Here is a 20,191-nt window from a genome sequence, read left to right as displayed (position 1 = left end):
GGGACATGACGTGAGTGCCACCCACTGGGCATATTCCTCACACTCGTCGTCCACCGACTCTGGTTCAGGTAGGGATGGATGGCGCGACAAAAAATCTGCGGGATTTTGGCCCCCGGCCGATATACGACTTCCATCTCGTATGGTTGTAGTTGGATCACCCATCGTTCTATGCGAGGTGGCGGGTGTGGAGCAGTCCCCTTGAAGAGGGACACCAGGGGTTGGTGGTCGGCGACCATGACAAAAGGATGTCCTCGCAGGTATAAATGGAAATGGCCACAGGCCCACTTGATGGCTAGGGCCTCTCTTTCAATCTGGGCATATCTGGTTTCGGTTGGGGTAAGGGCTTTGCTGGCGAATGCTAGTGCTGTCCACTGGCTGGGTTCGTGTTCCTGGGTCAACACCGCGCCGAGGCCCACCGGCTGGCATCCACTAGCACCTCTGTACGTTTCGTGGGATCAAAGCATGACAAGGTGGCTTTCTCCAGGAGAGCGTCCTTGATCCCCTGGAATGTTTTGTCTTCTTTCGGACCCCACTGCCAGACAGCATCCGCCTTGGTCAGCGCCCGTAGGGGTTCACTCCAGGTGGCTAGGCCCGGTATGAATCGGCCACAGTAAGTGGCCATCCCAGGAATACTTCTTATTTCCGTCGGGGATTTTGGCGCTAGGGCGTCCTTGATGGCCTTGGATTTTCTTGGGTCTACCTGGATACCTTCCTGATTGAAGACGTATCCGAAGAATTCTATGGAGGGCTGGAAAAACTGACACTTTTCCTTGTGAAGTGTTGCTCCATGGGCACTCAGTCTCCTCAGGACATCCCGGAGATGTTTGTGATGTTCCGAAGCGGTGGCGGAATGGATCAGGATGTCATCGCTGACATTGATTACCCCAGGCAGTCCGGACAGAAGTTCTCTAATGGTATTCTGGAACACCTCGGCTGCTGAGGAGATGCCAAAATTCAACCGCTTGTATCGTCGTAGGCCAAGGTGGGTACTAAAAGTGGTGATGAAACGACTCTCCTCCACTAATGGTAGCTGGTTGTATCCAACGTTCAGATCAATCTTCGAAAACCACTTTGACCCATTCACGTCTGCAATAATATCGTCCATAGTAGGGGTCAGGTGTCTCTGCCTCCGGATCGCGGTGTTCGGTAGTCGCATGTCAATGCACAATCGGATTTCACCCGGTTGTTTAGGTTTTTCCACAATACCCATTGGGGAGACCCACGGAGTGGGCCCGTGACCTTTTCTATGACGCCCAAGCTTTCCAGCTTTTCGAGTTCTTTCTCCACCAGTGGACGTAAGTGAAACGGGATCCGACGGTGTCGCAGGGCGGTGGGAGTGACAGACCTGTCGATGTGTAGTTTGATTGGTTCACATTTTATACAGCCCAAGCCCCGGAACAGTTCGGGGAATCGTCCAGTAGCTCGTCCACCTGGTGTGCTCTGATGCGCTTAGCAAACGCTATTAACTTCAGGTCTTCGGCTGTGTGGCTGCTTAGCAGGGTGTCAGCCTCTCTGTCAATTATGTGGATCGTCGCCACCACCTCCAACTCGTCGGCCTTGATGGGTATTGTGATTTTCCCTTTGAGGGGTAGTGGTGTATCCGCTCCATATGCGAATATCCTCATTTTTGACGGCAGCACCTGGGGGCGCGGTCGTAGTTTCCTGAACTGCTGCAAACCCATTACATTCACGGTGGCTCCGGTGTCGATTATTGCCTTGACTTCATTTCCAGCCATCTGTACCATGCACGTCAGCTGCGGCCGCTGCCGCTGTTTGAGTTCTCGCGCAAACGAGACAATGTAGACCTCTTCATCCTCAGACTCCGAGTCTTCGTCCATTGTGGGTAGATATCTCTCTGTCATTAGTGGTGGTGGCTCAGCTAGTGACAATTGCCGAATAGCTTTGGTAGGCGTTCGTGGTTTCTTGAAAGTCTTTGACGTGTTCCTCCTTCGGCACACCAACGCAAAATGGTTTGGAATCCCACAGTTCGAGCTGGTTTTGCCCTGGACTGGGCAGTCTTTGGCCGCGTAGGGCTCGTGTCCGCAATACCCACACTGTGTTCAGGACAGATTTTTCCGGTACTCCTTCTGGGGTGGTCCACGTGGCTGGGTCCTCACCGCGTCTGCCCGTTCACTCTTGATGGCCTCTGGTTTACTTTGGGGTTTGTGGAGTGCTTGTTCCATAGCGGTGGCCCTGACATTCGAGAGGTCATGGGACCTGGCCAAAATAAGGATGTCTTCCAGTGAGATCCCTGGCTTGCGTAGTATCGATCCTCTCAGTGCCTTGTCTCGACACCCTTGGATGATCTGTCTCTGTATGGCCTTCGGTTGATCCTCGTCGGTACAGGAACTGGCTAGCTCCCTTACGCGAGCATAAAACCGGTCCATGGTCTCGCCTTCCCTCTGACGTGCCTGTCCCAGTTTGAAAACTTCAAAGTCTAGGTTCAGCTGTGGGTCAAAGTGACCGTTGAGGGCAGTTACCGCCGCCCCCGTATTAGGCAAGTGTTTGAACAGTCTGAATATCTCATCCCCTGCATAGTGTAATAACAGCGACCTCTTCACTGCTTTGTCCGACTCTCTCTTGACTACAAAGTAATTTTCCAATCTCTCGAGCCATGTCTTCCACCTTGGTGACGCTGTGGACGGGGCCTCCATTTCGCTGAATGGTGGTAGGACCCCAGACGCGGCGTGTTGAAACGGAATGTTAATGGTGGCTGCTGGCGCTTCTTCATCCCCCATGGTAGTAGCTCGTTGGGACAATTACACCTTCTTCCCCCTTTTTCGCAACTTTATTGGGATGGTGCTTGCCCTTGAAGAGCGTTTCCCCTTTTACTCCGGTTCCACAACGCCACGTGGCAGCTGGGCGGCCTACCTCAGCTCCGTCGAGTGTACTGCAGGGGTCTGGTGGCGTAGAGACGTTGGGGTCCTTCCCCAGGCCAGAATGCTGCTCACAATCCCTTCAGGGCGCAGTAGGGAACACCAGGGGTCGTTTTCAGCATCTCACGCGAGATGCGTGAGCATTGACAGGGTGCTCCGCATACCCGCGACTCACGCGAGATGCGTGAGATATGGCACCAGGTCGCACCACCGGTCTGTTTCCGCTCTCTGATGCGCCGATTCTCACGGGCAGCCACAGGAGTCTCCAGCACCCAGGTGTGGAGTGGCAGGGGTGGCCAGGTGGGGGCCAGGCTGATTTACTGCCGCAGACAGACACGCGGTAGGGCTGCGTAAAGGAGCAGGGCGCTCCACTTTGACCTCCGGTGCTCAGGCGAGGGTTGGGCCCCCTCCGCTCATCGCCAATGTTGTGTGCTGCGTTTTGGGGATGACTTAGGCCTTACTCTGGCCTGCGAGGCAGCGCGGGGGCAGGTTGCGCTGCAGCAAGTGAACCACGCTGACATCGTGCCTCAGTCGGAAGTGACATCCTCGAGCGGGCGTCATCCTTTTATTCAGCCCCGCAGGCCACGCCTGGCCTGCGGATGTGTGGATACGTGTGTGCGTGCAGCCACTAGACCACTGGGGATATTACACTACACGCACCCCCTGCACTCCCGTCCTGAACATACAGACAGACGTGCGCGCGCACACACACACACACACACCGCTAACCCTGTACTAACACCCTGTGTTCACATAGGCACCCCCTGCACTCATACAGACAACCCCCTGCACTTACAACTTACAGAAATCCCTGCACGTATCCCCTATAGACACCAGTGCACTCACCCCCTACAGATACCCACGTGATGCATTTACACACTCCCTACAGGAAGCCTCTGTACTCACTCAGACATCCTCGGCAATCACCTGTCTGCACTCATCTCCCTTGCATTCACTTTATATGAGCAGCATCCCTGTAGATGTCTGGTGCATGCAGCTCGCAGTGATGTTATTGTCTGCTCTCTCTTTCCAGAGCTCAGGCTGACATCACTGTTGCTGGGGTTGCTTGGTCTGCTTGGTCTTTCCTTTCACAAATATGTGTACGAGGCTTAAACACTATGAAATGTGTCTTGGTTCAGTCTGAACTCGGTGATTCCAGATCACTACATAAAAAATATGTAAAACACAACATCACCACCAATAGTAAGGGGGGCACAGTTAAAAAAAACAAGTATTGTCAATGCCTTCACTCTCATTGACACTCTTAAACACATTCCCAAGCACTCTCACTCAATCTCATTCACTGTAAATCACTCAAAAACACATTGAGAAACACATACACACATGCACAGAGAAACAACATTATTTTAGCATCCTTGGCTGGAAACTTGGAGGCTTCATGGCAGCAGCAGAGCTGGAATTTGGCGCTCAAATTAGATCCAGCAAGCTATGATTCCCAGAGAGTAACTGGACAGAATAGCAAGGCCAGCTTTGAAAAAGGGAATACCCAACTCAATCCCTCACTGGGATTCTTGATAGCACTGGAAGTACAGCCCTATAAGAAGCTTGGAAAGTGTTGAGATCCTGCTCCTACAGCTCTGAGTGGTGTCTCATAAGCCTAAAGGATGCACAGATGTGGACTTGGACACCCAGGGCCCGATTCACAAAAGTAATCTGAGAGAAAATTCTAACTTTACGACTTTCGGTATTCACAAAGGGCATTTAGGAGTAGTAAAGTTAGGACTGCTTACCCTGCACTCTCACAGACATACTGCTACCTGTGCACTCACCCCACCCACCCCACCATGCCCATGTACTCAACGCACATGTGAGCTGTTGATGGGTCACCATTTGACCGCTTAGACGCCCTCTTCAATGGGTTTATCGATGCAATGGTTGCAACAGAACAGTGACCAATCCACTTACACATATCATTTTCCACTGTGCACCCCATCTTCGACAATCACTGCTGTTAGTGTGCATGCTGTGCACTGGGTGAAGCTTTACCACAACCCCACAAGAGCTGAACTGTGCACCCTGCTTTAGTAGATCAAGAGGGTCCTGGATTGCCCCTGACACCTGTGAACATGGTAAGCTATTACCCTCCCACCGGAGAAGGGGCGATCTACATAGAAAACATCCAGAGATCCAGAGAAGGCCACCCCCAACAAGGAATCTTTACTTGAACACCTTAATAACCAATAGGAGTGAAATAAGTTTTCACTCTATGTGGAGGCACACAACTTCTGGCCAATCAAGTAGTGTTCTAAAGGTAATCAACATGTGGGCAAAGCCCCTCTCTCAGTAGCACTTCTTAAGGGACACATAAGGTCTGGTGATAGCTACTCTGCCAAGCTAGACCTGATGATTGGTTGTCTTGACTTACCCTTCATATTAACATTGTTTGCTAGGCTTCCTGTAAGGTGTGTTGACTGCCAGCCTGATCAATCACTATAATTGTGTGCATCCAGTCCACCCTATAGACTTCAGTTTGTGAAAATGTCTTTGCACTTATTACTTCATTGTATGACTGTATGAAGTAAAATGATCCTAGCATCTTCTCTTGAAAACATAAAGAGAAACGGTGTATATTAATGCATATTCAAATCATTAACATTCACATAGAACGACGTAGAATTGCTGTGACCCCAAGGAACCACCCAAGGTGAGTAGATAGGGACCCCGGGAAGTGCGTGTGCAGTGGACGCGTGCTCCGTACAAGTCTATGTGCAAGTCGTGGTTGGAATTCTAAAGATTAGGGACCCTTCCGAAGGGACCCTGAAGAAACCCCATGGAAGACAAAAGGTTGGAGAGCCACTCCACCCGTGGATACTGCAGTACCCAAGCGACCTATCCCAGGGGAGCCAGGTGCATAGGTGTGATGTGGCGATGGAAACCACTGTCGAACCCAATGGAGGACATCAGGAATGTGCCACTACTGGAAGAGGAGAAATTGTCAGTTGAAATCCAAACATGGATTTTTGGTGAAGAGTACCTGAAAGCAGAGGGGACAGAGTCAAAGTCACTCGTGAGTGACCAGGAGACGAATGCCCTCCGATGTCGAATGCTACAGGGATGATGACGGTGACCTTGACTCTGCAGCTACGGGGTCTATGCAATGCTGAGGATAAACATGAGCCGGATATGACCTGTCCCACGAAGGATGTTGAGTGCTGAGTGGTAGGTGTCCAGTGGTAACACCAACAAGCCTTGGCAATGGCAAACCAATCAGGAAGTCAGGAAGGTGCAAAGTTGGGACCAGCAAGGTCCAGGAGACTCACCACAAGCAGGTGAGTCAGGGCAGGCCCTGCACAATCAAGGGAGCCCAAGGAAACCAAAAGTGACCCTCAAATGGACCCACAGGCCGGAGGCACAGGAGTCGCGAGAGGACCTCTAGCAGTTCAACAATAGAAGCAGGCCAATGTGCCCACAAGGTGATGTGGCTGAATGTCTAGATGGAAGACGCTGCTGAAGGTTGGGGCTACTTCGAGACCAATGCACTTGTCACAAAGTTGGCAATAAGCATATGCACTTGCAAAAGTACACGGTGCACAGGGGTTCGGTTAATGCAGGCCCCACGAGGGATTCTGTCCTCAAGCTTGGTGAGAGGGCAGCTCGGGCTTTGGGAGCCATAGATAACCACCACCTGTGTTGTTTAACCCTTCGTAGTCCGCAGGAGCTTGGGATCAGCAGACTGGTCAGCTGTGTTGAAGTGCCTGCGAATGCAGGGGAGTGACTCCTTCACTCCAAGGGAGATTATTTTCAAGTGTCGTGGATGCTCCACAGGTCCTCTAAGGATCCTGCCTGGTGCACAGGCATAGACGAGGCAGCAGACTGAACGGGAGATGAAGTCAAGCCCAAACGAAGTCCATCAAGGTCCAGCGTGCCCAGATGGTAGAAGTGCAGTGGTTTTAGTTCTGAATCTTGTCCACAACGAATCTAGGGACCTACATCCAAGTAACCCCTTATATACCCGAAGGAGAGGCTTGGGAAGATTCAGGGGACCCTCCCAGGGGAGGGTCTGGACACATAGAGGTTACTCCCATGTCCTTTGTCCAGTTTTGTGCCAGATTGGGGGCCAACAACTTCCAGAACTGGTTTGAGCTGGACTATGTACTATGTACAGGGACACCAAATGTGTCCCTCATGCAGACTTTCAGGTGCCGGCAAGCACACCCACCCAGCCCTAATACACTAAATCCTGTGTGGGAGGTGGTCACACCTCCCTTTGACAGGATGCCAATCGTTCCACCTCCCTCTGCTCCAGCTTGGCTCAACAGCAGGAGGGCAGAAATGTGTCTCTGGTTGGCAGCAACCATTGTGTGCTGCCTGGGACTAGAAGGCTGGGTTCGGGAACACTGAGAGCCTAACGGAGGGCTCTGCTGGTGGGTGGAATCATACCTCCCACACCAGTAATGGTGTGGGGATATGATTCCAACATGTTTGATACCAAACACAAAAAGGTTCGTTGCAGCCGTTTTCGAGATAGTCATCATGCATTCACGTAATGCCCCTCTATATTAGTATATCGCTGCTTCACTGACAACCTGGGAGAATGGACTCCGTAGGCTGCAGGGGTGTCCTGCTCATGTTGGGGCACCCTCTCACATAGGACCAAGCACCCTGCCTTCAGGATTGTCAAGGCCTGCAATAGAGGTGACTTATAGTTTTAAGCGCAGTGACCTTTAGATATAGTAAACCTATATCTTTAGTAAGTGGTGCATTCACCAAGTTACACAGGCTGCAATGGTAGGCCTGTAGTTCCATTTTGAATGGTTTTTCATGGGTGGCATAATACATGCTGCAGCCCATGGGAGACTTCTGGGGTACATGCCCTGGATACATGTGTACCATATACTAGGGACTGATAAGGTTACCCCAGTATCCAATCTGGGATGGTACCCAGGTTCTAACATAACAGATTAGGAAGAAATCAGATAGTATGTGTTCCTGATTAGCATGATCCCAGTCAGACTAGTAAAAAAAACAGGTTAGAACCAGGCAAAAAGTGGGGGTACACATGCAGAAGGATCTTTCCTTCCTACTCTTACCATCAGCTGCTAAACCATGCATGCCTTTGTGCAGCATCTACAACTACAAATATACCCATAACACAATCTCCTGTGTACCCCCTCAGTAACTTTGCATCAATGCTAGGTCCAGTTCCAACCTATTGGCAATATGTCACCCCTTTTAACAGAACATTCACGCATCCCTGTCTGCCGTAAATATGTATGTGGCTTGCCAGATCTCATCTGCACCTCAACGAAAGCTTCCGCAACCACACAATCTATTCAATACCAGAAGCCAGCCAATTGGCAGTGCACCCAAGGCTTTAAGTTGGATGAAAAAACTGGGAGGGGTCTCTCAAAGGACTGTGGACGATGTAATTAAGGGCGTGGATTAAAAACACTTGAGCTAAAAATCTGTGCTTAGCATAGTACCGCCTGACTGGTATTTTGCTGCTTATGTCATTGCATCAAGATATATAATACAAGTAACATTACACCTACAAGAAGCCAACATTATTGGCTTTGTCAATGGCTGTTAGTTGCATAAGATATAAATGCAATAACTATGGCTTCGTTGTATAGAATATAAAAAATGCTTCCGTTTTTAAATGATCGGGCTGTGAAAGAACTATAACAAGTCTCTTTGAAGTTTCCTCAAAGGCAGTGAAGGGTGTTAGTGCTGGAGAGTTAGGATTTTTTTATTCACTGAGGGTGAGGCCAAAAATGGAGAGCCCAATAGGGACCCATTTCAACACCTACTTTTTGGAACTGCTAGTGCTGAGCACGGCAGGACCCGGCCCACTTAAAGCCCTCAGTGCACTGATTTCAACAAGACATTTAAACACTGTGCTGTCTTAGGCATGTCCTCCTGCAACTTTCACCCACTTACAGGTGAGCATGTGTCCTGCATGTTCATACTCTTTACCCTGCCCCCCGAACTACGACACAGAGTGAGACTGATTCTTTTTTGTTCCTTTTGGTTTTACATGGCAGCGATTTTGCACACGGGCAACACAGCACTTTACACGAGAACCAGATAATTTTCCTGTGTTTTTAAGGCATGGGGAGATTACGGGCCAAATCTAAAAATCAGCAGGCTGCCCGCCTTTTGTCAGGGTGGTGGAGGACATTATATCCGTCACCCTGACTGACTAGCCCCTGCCATATCTAGAGGTCAGGGTCAGCTCAGTGGGGATCTCTCTGCATTCACAGGAGTGCTAAGACCCCTCCTCTGATTGCCCGGATTCCCTCTCAGGTGATTAGTGTTCTATACAAATCAATATAACATAACATAACAAGGACAGATATCGTTCCTGAGCAAAAGACAAGCAAGCACTCAACATCAATAGAACATCAGTCCAATAAGGTGCAAGTCCATTATATTCTCAATCATTCTTCTTCTTTATTTTCTTATTTCTTTCATCCTATTCATAATCATGGATGTATTATACACAGGTTCATAACGGCAGATTGGAATAGATGGTATAACCAAGATGTAACCAGTAGCCAACACGTGTTTCGTCTTGGGTGAATCGCCCAACAACTTCCTCAGGGCATATGTAAATTTCTCGGAACAGATTCATCACACCCCAGGCAAAACCTGTGTATGTTCCCATTGATATGGGTCTAAAATGTATCTCGAATCCTTCACGGGTAGCGCGTATAAGTATGATAAATATCTTGATCGTACTAAAATTTTAGTCTCAGCATTTGTAGAAGAATATATATTGTATGACGGAGAGTACTCCCGTCGCCATCAAGTGACTCTCTCATTGAAGGACCCACGATGGCGATGGGAGTACTCTCCGTCATATGATATATATTCTTCTACACATGCTGAGACTAAAATTTTAGTCAGATCAAGATATTTTTCATACTTATACGCGCTACCCGTGAAGGATAAAAGATATATTTTAGACCCATATGATATGGGACCATACACAGGTTTTACCTGGGGTGTGGTAAATCTGTTCTGAGAAATGTACGTATGCCCTGAGGAAGTCGCTGGGCGATTTACCCAAGACGAAACACGTGTCGGCTACTGGTTACATCTTGGTTATACCATCCATACCAATCTGCTGTTATGAACCTGTGTGTAATACATCCATGATTATGAACAGGATGAAATAAATAAGAAAATAAAGAAAAATGATTGAAAATATATTGGACTGACACCTTATTGGACTGATGTTCTATTGATGTTGAATGCTTGCTTGTCTTTTGCTCAGGAACAAAATCTGTTTTTGTGTCCATCTTTTTTTTACTTTTAGTAACAAAAGATTATTGGGACGTAGGTGGCCGTCTCCTTTCTGTTCCCTGGAGCACTGTTCAAAGATATTGCTGTATAACCTGATTGAAATATTGGTTTTGCGCAAGGTTTAACCTAGCCACGCTTCAAAGTCGCATAACATAACAAGGCTCTGAAAGTATGATAAACCGTCACCACGTTTGAAGCGGCCGCTCACTAAACTCTTTTGTTCTAAAAAAACACGCACAAAGGGCATGTGGGTCATTAGTAATTATTTTCTGTTCGTGACAGCCAGATTTTTCCCTGTGGTCCCAAACAGAAAAAAAGAACAGAAAGTCTGGTTTAAATAGGGTGGGCAGTCTAATGTTCTTACATTGATGGCCCCTACTCTGCAGCGGCGGCTCCTCCACCATGGCCCTGCTAAAAAAAAAGGGAAATATAAAATGACAATAAATCAATTTATTATCATTTTATTTTTCTTTCCCTGCTAGAGCCAGTCAAGTCTGGGCGGGCCCTGATGACAGCAGGGGAGGAGTTGTGCAGCAATGTAAGTGCGCATGACAGTTTGGTCAGCCATCTTCGGCCGGCCAAACCGTGATGCACACTTAAGTTTCTCCAACCCAGCTGTGTTGCACAGCTGGTTTGGAGAAACTGCATAGACTCCCAGGCAAACCGAGCCTCTCAGGCACATCCTGGCACTGCTCTCATGCTATTGAGAGCAGCGCCAGGATTGGGTGAGAAGCCTGTGCTGGTGTCCCATGGACTGCTGGGACACCATCTGGAGAGAAGAGAAGCACCCAGGGGGACGGCAGTGTCAGTGGCAGAACAGGTAAGCTCTGTTTTTATTCGTATTATTTTCCTAATCCCCTGTCCCGTTCCCCCGTTCCCCCGTTCCCCCGTTCCCCAGTACCCCCACTTGAGCTTTGCAGCAGCCGCCACTGCTACTCAGTCAGGCCATCGGTGTAGGTTTCCAATGGCCAAGCCAGCGGCGGCACCACAGTTAGAAACATGACGACCCTTCTGACTCATAATAGAGTGGGCAAACTGAGAGTTTGTGGTGGAGTACCATGTCCACCAAACTCTAAATTGGGCCCTAAGTGAATTTTTCGAGAATCACAGGATTTTATGCCAAGTTGAGGATTTGAGCCTGGTTCCCCATTTCCAAGGTTGAGAGCTCTCGTTGCTAGTCCTCATCCCCCCTTGACTTCTCCTGGGCCATGCACAATCAGACAGCCCAGATATGTGTTGCAAGACATGTTCCACAGCTTTGTACTTTCATACATCCCACTGGCACTATCCGGTCTCACCGGTGATAGATGAGCGTTGTGCAAATATTAAAAACATAACACCTATCTTGCTTACTTACACCATGTTCAGTCTCTTAGCCTCCAATACTCCCCCATCTTGTTCTTTAGTTCTTTCATCTCTTTTCCCCTTTGCTGTAACCATTTCCATCACTAATCCGCTTTATTGTCTGTATCTCATTCCCTGTCCTTTTCTCATTCCCTCTTTATTCATTTTGGTCCTGTAGCCCTTCTCCTCACTCTCACTCTTTCAGCACCCTTGCCCAATCTTTATAGTCTCTATCATATTTTACCAGGCTTTTCTGCCTCTCTTCCCAGCTCTTCAGGATGCTGTGCCCATTCTGTCACCCTGTCTCTCTAATATTCTTTGTTCTTTATCTTTTCCCAAATGTTTTCTTATGTTTCCTCTCACCTTATAGCTACTCTTCCTTCCCACAGGTGAACTTCATAATCTTCCTAAAGGTGCTGTTCCATTTGGTGTGCAATTACCGACACCAGCAGCTGAGGTTCTCTGACTCTAAGTGCCGGCTGGCAAAGTCTACGCTGACCCTCCTCCCACTTCTCGGAGTCCATGAAATTCTGTTCGTGTTCATGGCAGATGAGCTGACATCGGGTACCGCCCGGACACTACAGCTCTTCTTCCTCCTCATCCTCAACTCCTTTCAGGTACCATCCCTTCTTCACCTTCTCCTGCCCCACCCAATGGCTTCTCAAGCTCCTCAGTAATGTGCAAAAACTGCTGTAGTGAAATTACATTTTCCAACTTAGGTTCAGTGATTATGAAATATTTCTCTAATTCAGTTTATTTCCCTTTACCAAAGCAGCCCTAACTGCCTTTTTAGGTCTCGCCTACGCAGTGCGCATGTACTGCATAGGAGACATTTAGCCGTCGTGCAGCTGTTTTTCCTAGCACATACTCATGCTTGTGGTGGCATACGCCTTGCAGGAGTGCGCAGTGCCACGCCACAAGCACGAGTATGTGCTTGGAAAAACAGCAGACGGCTATCCCCAGCGCGCTCGCATGCACCACTCCCGGGCTTGTTTTTAAACTGTTTATTCTCTTTCTGTTTATCACAAGAACCTTACAACACACAAGGTAATTGCAGCCACGGTCTCCTTAAATTGGCAGGAAGTCCAACTGTACTAATCCCGTTGCGTTTTTCCAAAGCAATAACAAGTGAAGCTGAGAGGAATTACAAGGAAGCTTTGTGAGAGACATTACGCGCCACCAGAAGCCCACATAATTAGAAATGCGTCACACACCCTCTGAAAGCAGGTCTCCACAGGAGGTGCCCTCACCCCTCCCGGGCACACCACTGACATAAGATAACATGTTTGTCAAGTGCAGGAAGGGAGCATACGCCACCATCTTGCACGCCCAAGTTTTGGGGAGAGGGTCTGCATACAAAATGTGAATACATCACTACAACAGTGCATTAGCTCACAAGTGTAAGCCAGCACTTTACCCCACCCCGTGGAGAATCCTGGACTGAGAATTCAAACCAGGTCACATATAACTCTGTGGGAGTTCCCATGCCTAAAGCTGTCCTCCTAATGGGCCCTTTGTGTCAAATGCAATTGTATTCAGTGAGGTACCTGTAGACTTTGTGTACAGGAGTGACTGTGAACAATAACATATCAATCATCGAATTCCGAATTATCGAGTGTTAAGTTGGTAATACTACATATAAAATGCCCCAATAAAAAAATACACTTTTATACCTTTAAAATATTATTATTTTGTAAGTTAGTTTATTCACAGTTCCTTCTTCTTCTTCGACAAAAAATTTTGAGGACCAAATTCAATCACTGGTGTACATTTCGATGCCAAATTACCCGTTGATGTTAAAAAAAAACGTCTTTGGGGACCAGTTTCGATAGAGAGAAACTCTTGTAGTGAAATTTTGCATAGGCAGTTTTTTAAATATGGCGCTTCATATCGCATTCCTGTAGTTTGAAGCCCTGTAAATTACATATCTTAAAGTAATATAATGGTTCCCAATTGGGTGACATGGGGAAGAATGGAAGACTGAGCTGTTTTTTTTGCCAGGATTCGGACTAAAAATCTGCAGGTCACAGACAGTGGTTAACCCACTGAGCCATTTTACCAGGTAAAACATTTCCACCGACCTAGCAGAGCAACAAGTACGTTTTTCTTTCTGAAATTCCAATGGGTTTGCTTTGCATGGTGCACAAAAATACATTCAAAGTGCATATGGCAATACAGTTTTTAATTTCTGTTTATTTTAATAATTATCTTTTATATCACAGGCCCATTAAATTAAACCTGCATTCAGCTATTTATTTCCCTGCTCATCTTTGAAAGGAGACAAGAAATGCTTGTAAATCAATCTGCCCAGCAAATGCTAGTTTAGGATGGCTCCCAGCACCAGGCAGGTGCAGTTCTAGATACCATTTCTTGCATCTAATTTAAACTTTACAATGCACGGCTCCGAATAGCGTCCTCATAAAAAAAAGGACTGAAGTCTCACTTCAGTTCTTCCTCAATTTCTGGCAGTTGATCCTGTGGTAAGAATGGTTTGTAATATTTCTCTTAAAATAGTATTAAATGATAGAATTGGCGTGTTTTCAGATTTTCTGTGCACACGACATGCACTTTCATCACATATTTCTTTTTAAATTACGATATTAAGAAGCTATATCATTTGATGTGTTGTGACAGTTTTATGATTTTTCAATATGTAAAGGATAACTGATACACTTTTTGCCTACTTTAGTGCAGTGATTCCCAATCAGATTGTGATCTATGTCTGCCAAATAACAATTCAAAATGGAAGCACAGTGGGGCTTATTTACAAGCTCCTTGCGCCGCCGGTAGATCATTTTTTCCTACGTTAAAAGTGACGCACTGACGGCGCAAGGGACATGAGAATAAGCCCCAGTGGGTTTTCAGTGTGTCGGTGTATGCACTTATGTAGTCTTCGCCCTTGAAGCTCTCTTTGATTAAACAACTCTTTTAAGCCTAGATTTACTAAGGATTGCGCAGTGTTGCGCAACTTTGCCCTCCAACTGTGGGCTTTCATAATGATTACATTAATGCAATGATTTGCGCAGTGTGAGAAAAAAACATTAGCAAATACCCTCTAAGTGTCCTTGTTAACTACACAGCAGACATGGTGGAGAAGTGTGGCTCAATGGTTAGAGTGGCAGACCCTGATGCAGAGGTCTGGCCTGGGACCAGGGTTCAATACCCACCTCGGCGAGTCTTGGGCTCAATTTCCACGGACCTGATAATTCTCGCCTCGGTGCCTATTCTAATCATGGGTCCCACTCTGCAACTCTGGGCAATAGCTTGCTTAATCTCCACAATGGCCCCAGCAGCGCTTGGATGCCTGGCTTTACCTTGGGGGTGCCAAGGAGTGAACGCCTCACAGGGAAAGGCCAGGAAGGGTTCCACAGAGGTATACAGACAGCGCTGGGAGAATTCCGTTAGAGGTAGCTGTGCGCTTTACAAATGCTGGCATTTACATTTACATGTTGGCTTGGCGTCACTGCAAACATCCATCCATTCATGCTCTTGCCATTGCCATGTGGCATTGAGGGAATTAAAGTTGTAGTTCCTCAGTCACAACATATGTACTGGCGGGCTAAACTCAAGATTAGTGCTTTTAAAGCCTGGGTTCTGTAAAGGTCAAAGCGGCTGACCTTTTCATTCTCATACAAAGATCTTCTTTGAGGCTCGTTCTTTGTCATTCAAGGAAAGGCACAAAGTGAAAAAGCAGCACGGCGGCGCTGTGCACAGTCCCAAAATCTGCTTATGTCTGCCTTTTCCCCTTACTTCGAGCCCATTTCGAACACAGCAGTTTCAAAAAATGTGTAAGCAAATGTTTGCATGCTTTCTGTGAAACACCATCCCGGCAGGTTATGAGCAAGTCCTTTCGCCAAATCCTGCATGCACTGGATGGGTGTTTCTTCTTCCTTTCAGCTAGGATATGATGCTTCTTTTAGTTCTACCCTTCTTTTGTAGGTCTCCGTCGTCCGTTTCTTTGCACTCCCTGACAGGGCTTTAAGTGAATGGAATGCAACAAGCATTAGTAAATGCATTTAGGTTTCGCCTATTACTTGTATATGATTAAGAGGCATACATGGAAAAGGCCTTGGCAACTGCAATATAAGCAAAAGTTTAAAACATGTACAATGTAACTATCAAGAAACATCAGCGTGGCGGGATTCCAGTCTGACGAATGCGTAATAAAATAATTTGGACTGACCTAAACAGTCTTCCCAAAATCCCAACACATTCATGGATAATGTGCTCTCAATGATACCGCCCTTCCTATTCTGTAGTTACCCTGAGCTGGTTCCAATAAACACTACAGAACAGTTGTGACACACTGAAAGACTGAATTATAGAACATTTACGACATTACTCTTAAACTGATGAAATACATAAAACATAAAAAATGTCAACTACAAATGCGCATATATTAGTGGTAAGGAAGCAGAGTTCCCTGAACAAACACCAAAAATCTACAGACAGCAACATAATGGCGCTCTTTTAAGACTTGAAATTTGCTGCATTACACCCCATAGTTGTGCATGCACTCTGCAACATATCATATCTACCATCTTATTTTTAATACAAGTTGACCCTAAGTCATTTAGTTTTAAAATGATTGTTTATATGTATGGTCTCTTCATTGTAAAGCACTGTTCTTGCCATTGATGTGGGTTGCGCTATATACAAACAAGCATTGGAATAGCCAATAGGTCTCGCATTTGGGACCTTATAAGTATTTAGTTATCTAGCACAATTTCCTTGGTGCAACAACATCAACTGTTGCATGGCTAAACACTTATAAGGTCCCTAAGGCGAGACCTATTGGCTATGCCAATGCTTGTTTAGGTCTTGCCTGCTAGAGAGCGCAAACTGTCTGTTTGCGAAAATACATTTTGTCAGCTTACAGTGAGCTAAGAGTCCTTCCAGTTCTTACCAGTAGAAAGCTTCATCGTCACTGTCATATGCTTGCTTTTTATTTGTTAGCTTGTGTGGGCTTTAAGTTCTCTTCTTGTGGTTGTTCCTCCCTTGTGCCATGGCTGTATTACTTGTGTGCTTCCACTGCTCACTTTTCAGACACTATTTTTTTCTTTTTAGTTAAGTACTCCATGAGAGTTCATGTGTTTTCTAGCTGTTGCACTCATGTACTTCTTTTCCCTGTATTTCTCTGTCTCACCTGTGTGCTTCTCCCTACCGTATGCGTGATGTGCTCACCCATGTAATTCTCACTCCAGCTCCACATTGCTCTCTCTCTCTGTCATTTGTCTCTCTCTCACCCACTGAGTTGATTCCCCATCAATACCCTCCGTGTTGCTTCCTCCCACCCACCTGCTCTGTGATGCTCCCATCCCCCATGTTGCTTACACTACCCTTTAAAAAAAAAAAAAGTGTTGTGCCCAGTTTTTAGGTTTCGCCTGGGGGCGGAGCTTCTAGCTCCGCCCAGGAGAAATCTATTGTCCCTACAGTGTACTGCTTAGTCCCGCCCTCTGTTCCATTGGCTAGCTCCATAAATGGAGTCTAGCCATTGGAAGAGATTGGCTGTCAATCACGCTTTCCCCTGAAAACGCGATTCGGGGGCGTTTCCGTGTCTTTTTTTAAGTCCCGCCCTCTCCTCTTCCCATTGGCTGGAATTTTACCTTCCAGCCAATGGGAAGGGGAGAGGGCGAAAAACACGCCCCCGAATCTGCCGGCCGGGACACCCCCGTGATGTCATTCCCCGGGCCGCGCTGTGATTGGCTGCCGGCCCGGGACCTGACTTGTTTCAGTTTCGTGTCATTTTTGCAGAGCCAGGTCTGGTGGCCACTGGCTTTTAGATGTTGCAGGATACGTGTATGTATGTCAGTGTTGTTCTGTTGCAGGGTTAACAGTCCATGATTGCAGAGCCCATCATGCTACATTTGCCCACTTCCCTCGAGGTTACTAGCTTAGGCTGTCCAATTTTAAGGGCGAATCGGTTTTTATAGAATGTGTACCTGTGAAACGAGACAGATCCCCGAATGCCTTGCCTCTGTCGGTTGGAGCAGTTGACGGCCGCGCAACAGATAACCATCTCCGTGAAGCTTGTGCAAGATTACCGGTGAGACACTAAAAAGGGACAACAGCTGGGTGGGAGCAGCAGCGTTGCTTTTCCGTACATAAAGATGGCGGCGCTTTTTCACTTAGCAGCTGTTTAATCCGGAAGTACTTATAAAATTCCGTACAACATGGCATCCTGCTCATACGTAGATAGTGGTATATTGATGCAAAATATAGCCTTTATTATCTTCAGCAACATCGAATTCAAAATGGTTCAAATAACCTAGTGACTTGTATGTTGAGCATTAAGCTTATTCAAAGTTAAGCCGCTCTGTGCTAAACATTTTACGTGTGTGTTGTGCGTAAAACGATTCTAGCTTTCCGGAATATGTACAGTATCAAAATTGAGACGGACTGCGCGTTGAGCGGCTTGGGCTAATTTCACTCTGCTCTGACGAATCGGTCCTGTTCGCTCGATCGATGAATGTACCCCCTATTCTTTCCACTCAAAGTAACGCTAATTGCTGTTAGAGATACGTGCGTCTGCCCTACTTCCGGTATTACAGATCTTAAATGACCTGACCCCACCGCCTCCTTGTTGTCTTCACACAGACGTGTGTTCTGATTGGATAAGTGTGCTTCCTGGTAGACAAATCCAATGATTCTATTCGTCAATTATTGGACGTAAAATGCTGCTTTCTGGCTAGGCTATCCTGTTATCTAAGTGGTCTTCTAGAAGTCGGAGGTGGAAGACCAGTCAAACAGCTGGGAACGATGGACTAAGGTAAGCTGGTGGGACCAGTAATTGACAGCTCAAGGGGGTGTGGCAAGGGCAATGAAAGTGTTAATGCCTCCAGGGGAAAGAGGCATAATTGCCAAAGCTTTTAAAACCAGGACCCTTCCACATGGACATCGACAGAGGTCGTTACTCACCTCAGTGTTCCGTACTTTTCTACGATTCTCGTATTGGAAATTGAAAGATTGTGCTATTTCATCTGATCTCACTCATATCTGCATTAAAGAGTCTGCCAGGGGGTATTCGATGAACGGCATTGCAAACTGAAGTGAGCAATAAGTCTGTCAATTGCTAACTTTTAAAGGGGTGTGGTATTACTTGCTAGTTGTTATACGTAGCATACGTGTGCTTCTTTTAACCATCAGGTGGTAGGCAGTACGGCTTGTTATTAGACTGTGCGAAGTACGGATGCTGGTGGCCGAAAGGAAGTGTAACATTGCGCAGGGTCATAGGCAAATATAGTCAACGAGTGATTGGAGGATTAGCTAGTTTTCGAAAGTCTACGTAAACTGATATCGCATCCTGATATAGTGTTCTTTAAAAAGGCGTGTCTTTAGATGTTTTCTAAATTGGGGCAGAGTTACATCGAAAACCAAAAAATAAAACGTATCTCCAGATGAGCACATCAGGACTTTTAGGATGCTGTCATGAAAAATCACGTATATGGAATGGGGAAAAGCACTCGCAAGAGAGAGACCATGAGACAGGAAGTGTAGCAGGGTGAGGAAGGAAAGAGGCTCGAGATGGAAACAAAACTGTCAGGCCTGGTATATAGCAGCACCAACGGTTAGTTTCTATGAAACACTGAACTTTTTTTTAAAGTACATAATGACCCCCGTTAGGACTAGGAAAACGTGACATCCATAAGGCCCGCTAGAAAAACAAAATTGCCTTAGGGAAAAATGTTCAAACCAGCCCCATACAGGAAGGGACCTCAAATAAAAGGAGGCCATATGGGCACGGTCGGGTCAGGGCCATCCTGCTGTCAAAGTAGCCCCCATGCCTGCAGCCCTCCGGGGAAAATGCCAACGTGGCAGGTTGGCAAGTGTGGCCTTGAACATGTTCCCTGATATGGGCTTTCCCACGATTTCTTCTCCTGGCAGCATTAGCAGAGGATATGGGTTGTACAACACATTATTATATTTTTACCAGGTGGAGTGCTAGAAAAACAGCTCACTATTTTTGCAATTCGTTCGTAATTTTTACGCTTGAGTAAGAATTAGCGTTGAGTTGCCGCCAGGCCAATGTCTGTATCTTATACACATGGATATCTTTTATTCCAGATCTTTAGCTGATGAGGTAATGGTAATTAAAATAATAACAGGGCATTTATAGAGCACGAACAACAAACTTAATGTCTCTTGGGCCTTCATTGTTGCTATTATTATCTAGCTTACCAAACTTGGAAGAACGAAAGGTAACCCGACTACACAACAAACTGAATCTGTGACTTGCGGTTTTCACAAAGACCTGTGCTGCACGCCTCAACCCTCTGAGCTTTTCATATTGGAATTTCCTGCAGATTTGCCCTTTTTTTGATACTGAGGATTCGTTGAATTCATGTAATGTTTGGTCTCCATTGTGCAGATGAAAGTTTCAGCATGGGTCATGAGAGTTGTGCCATGCGGCTCTGTTCATCTGGAGATGCTCCATGATTTGGTGTGGTGTTTGAAGGTGAACGTCCGTCTACCGGTGAAGGTTACCAACCCACTGGGCACATCCAAAGTCTAACCAATCCATTGTCTAAGGTGGCTACTGACTCCTCATGGTGCCTGGCAAATGGTGGAAGCTGATTCTCCATGAGGTTTCGCAATAACTGGCCCGTGGCATTTGTATGACAAAGCCAGAAAGAAGGCCGCTGACGACAATAACAAGTATTGTCTGCTGTGCCCCCCCAAAGCATATTGTGGTATAAAAACCA

The 20,191-nt window shown here is 46.8% G+C and overlaps 1 protein-coding gene across 4 annotated transcripts in view; it reads left to right on the top strand.

The window, feature by feature from the left end:
- The window catches only part of LOC147702493 (glucagon-like peptide 1 receptor), a 461,965-nt gene that overhangs the window by 328,330 nt on the left and 113,444 nt on the right, over window positions 1-20,191 (top strand). For all 4 annotated transcript variants that reach the window (XM_086928799.1, XM_086928795.1, XM_086928798.1 and 1 more), the window contains one exon: window positions 11,879-12,106. In XM_086928799.1, coding sequence (XP_086784925.1) covers window positions 11,879-12,106 — 228 coding nt within the window. The remainder of the gene's footprint in view (window positions 1-11,878; window positions 12,107-20,191) is intronic.

Source organism: Lissotriton vulgaris, chromosome 7, assembly GCF_964263255.1.
Source record: "Lissotriton vulgaris chromosome 7, aLisVul1.2, whole genome shotgun sequence".
In the NCBI taxonomy this organism is placed as follows: domain Eukaryota; kingdom Metazoa; phylum Chordata; class Amphibia; order Caudata; family Salamandridae; genus Lissotriton; species Lissotriton vulgaris.
The sequence above is the reverse complement of the archived record's forward strand: the minus strand, read 5'-3'. Positions and strand labels throughout refer to the sequence as shown.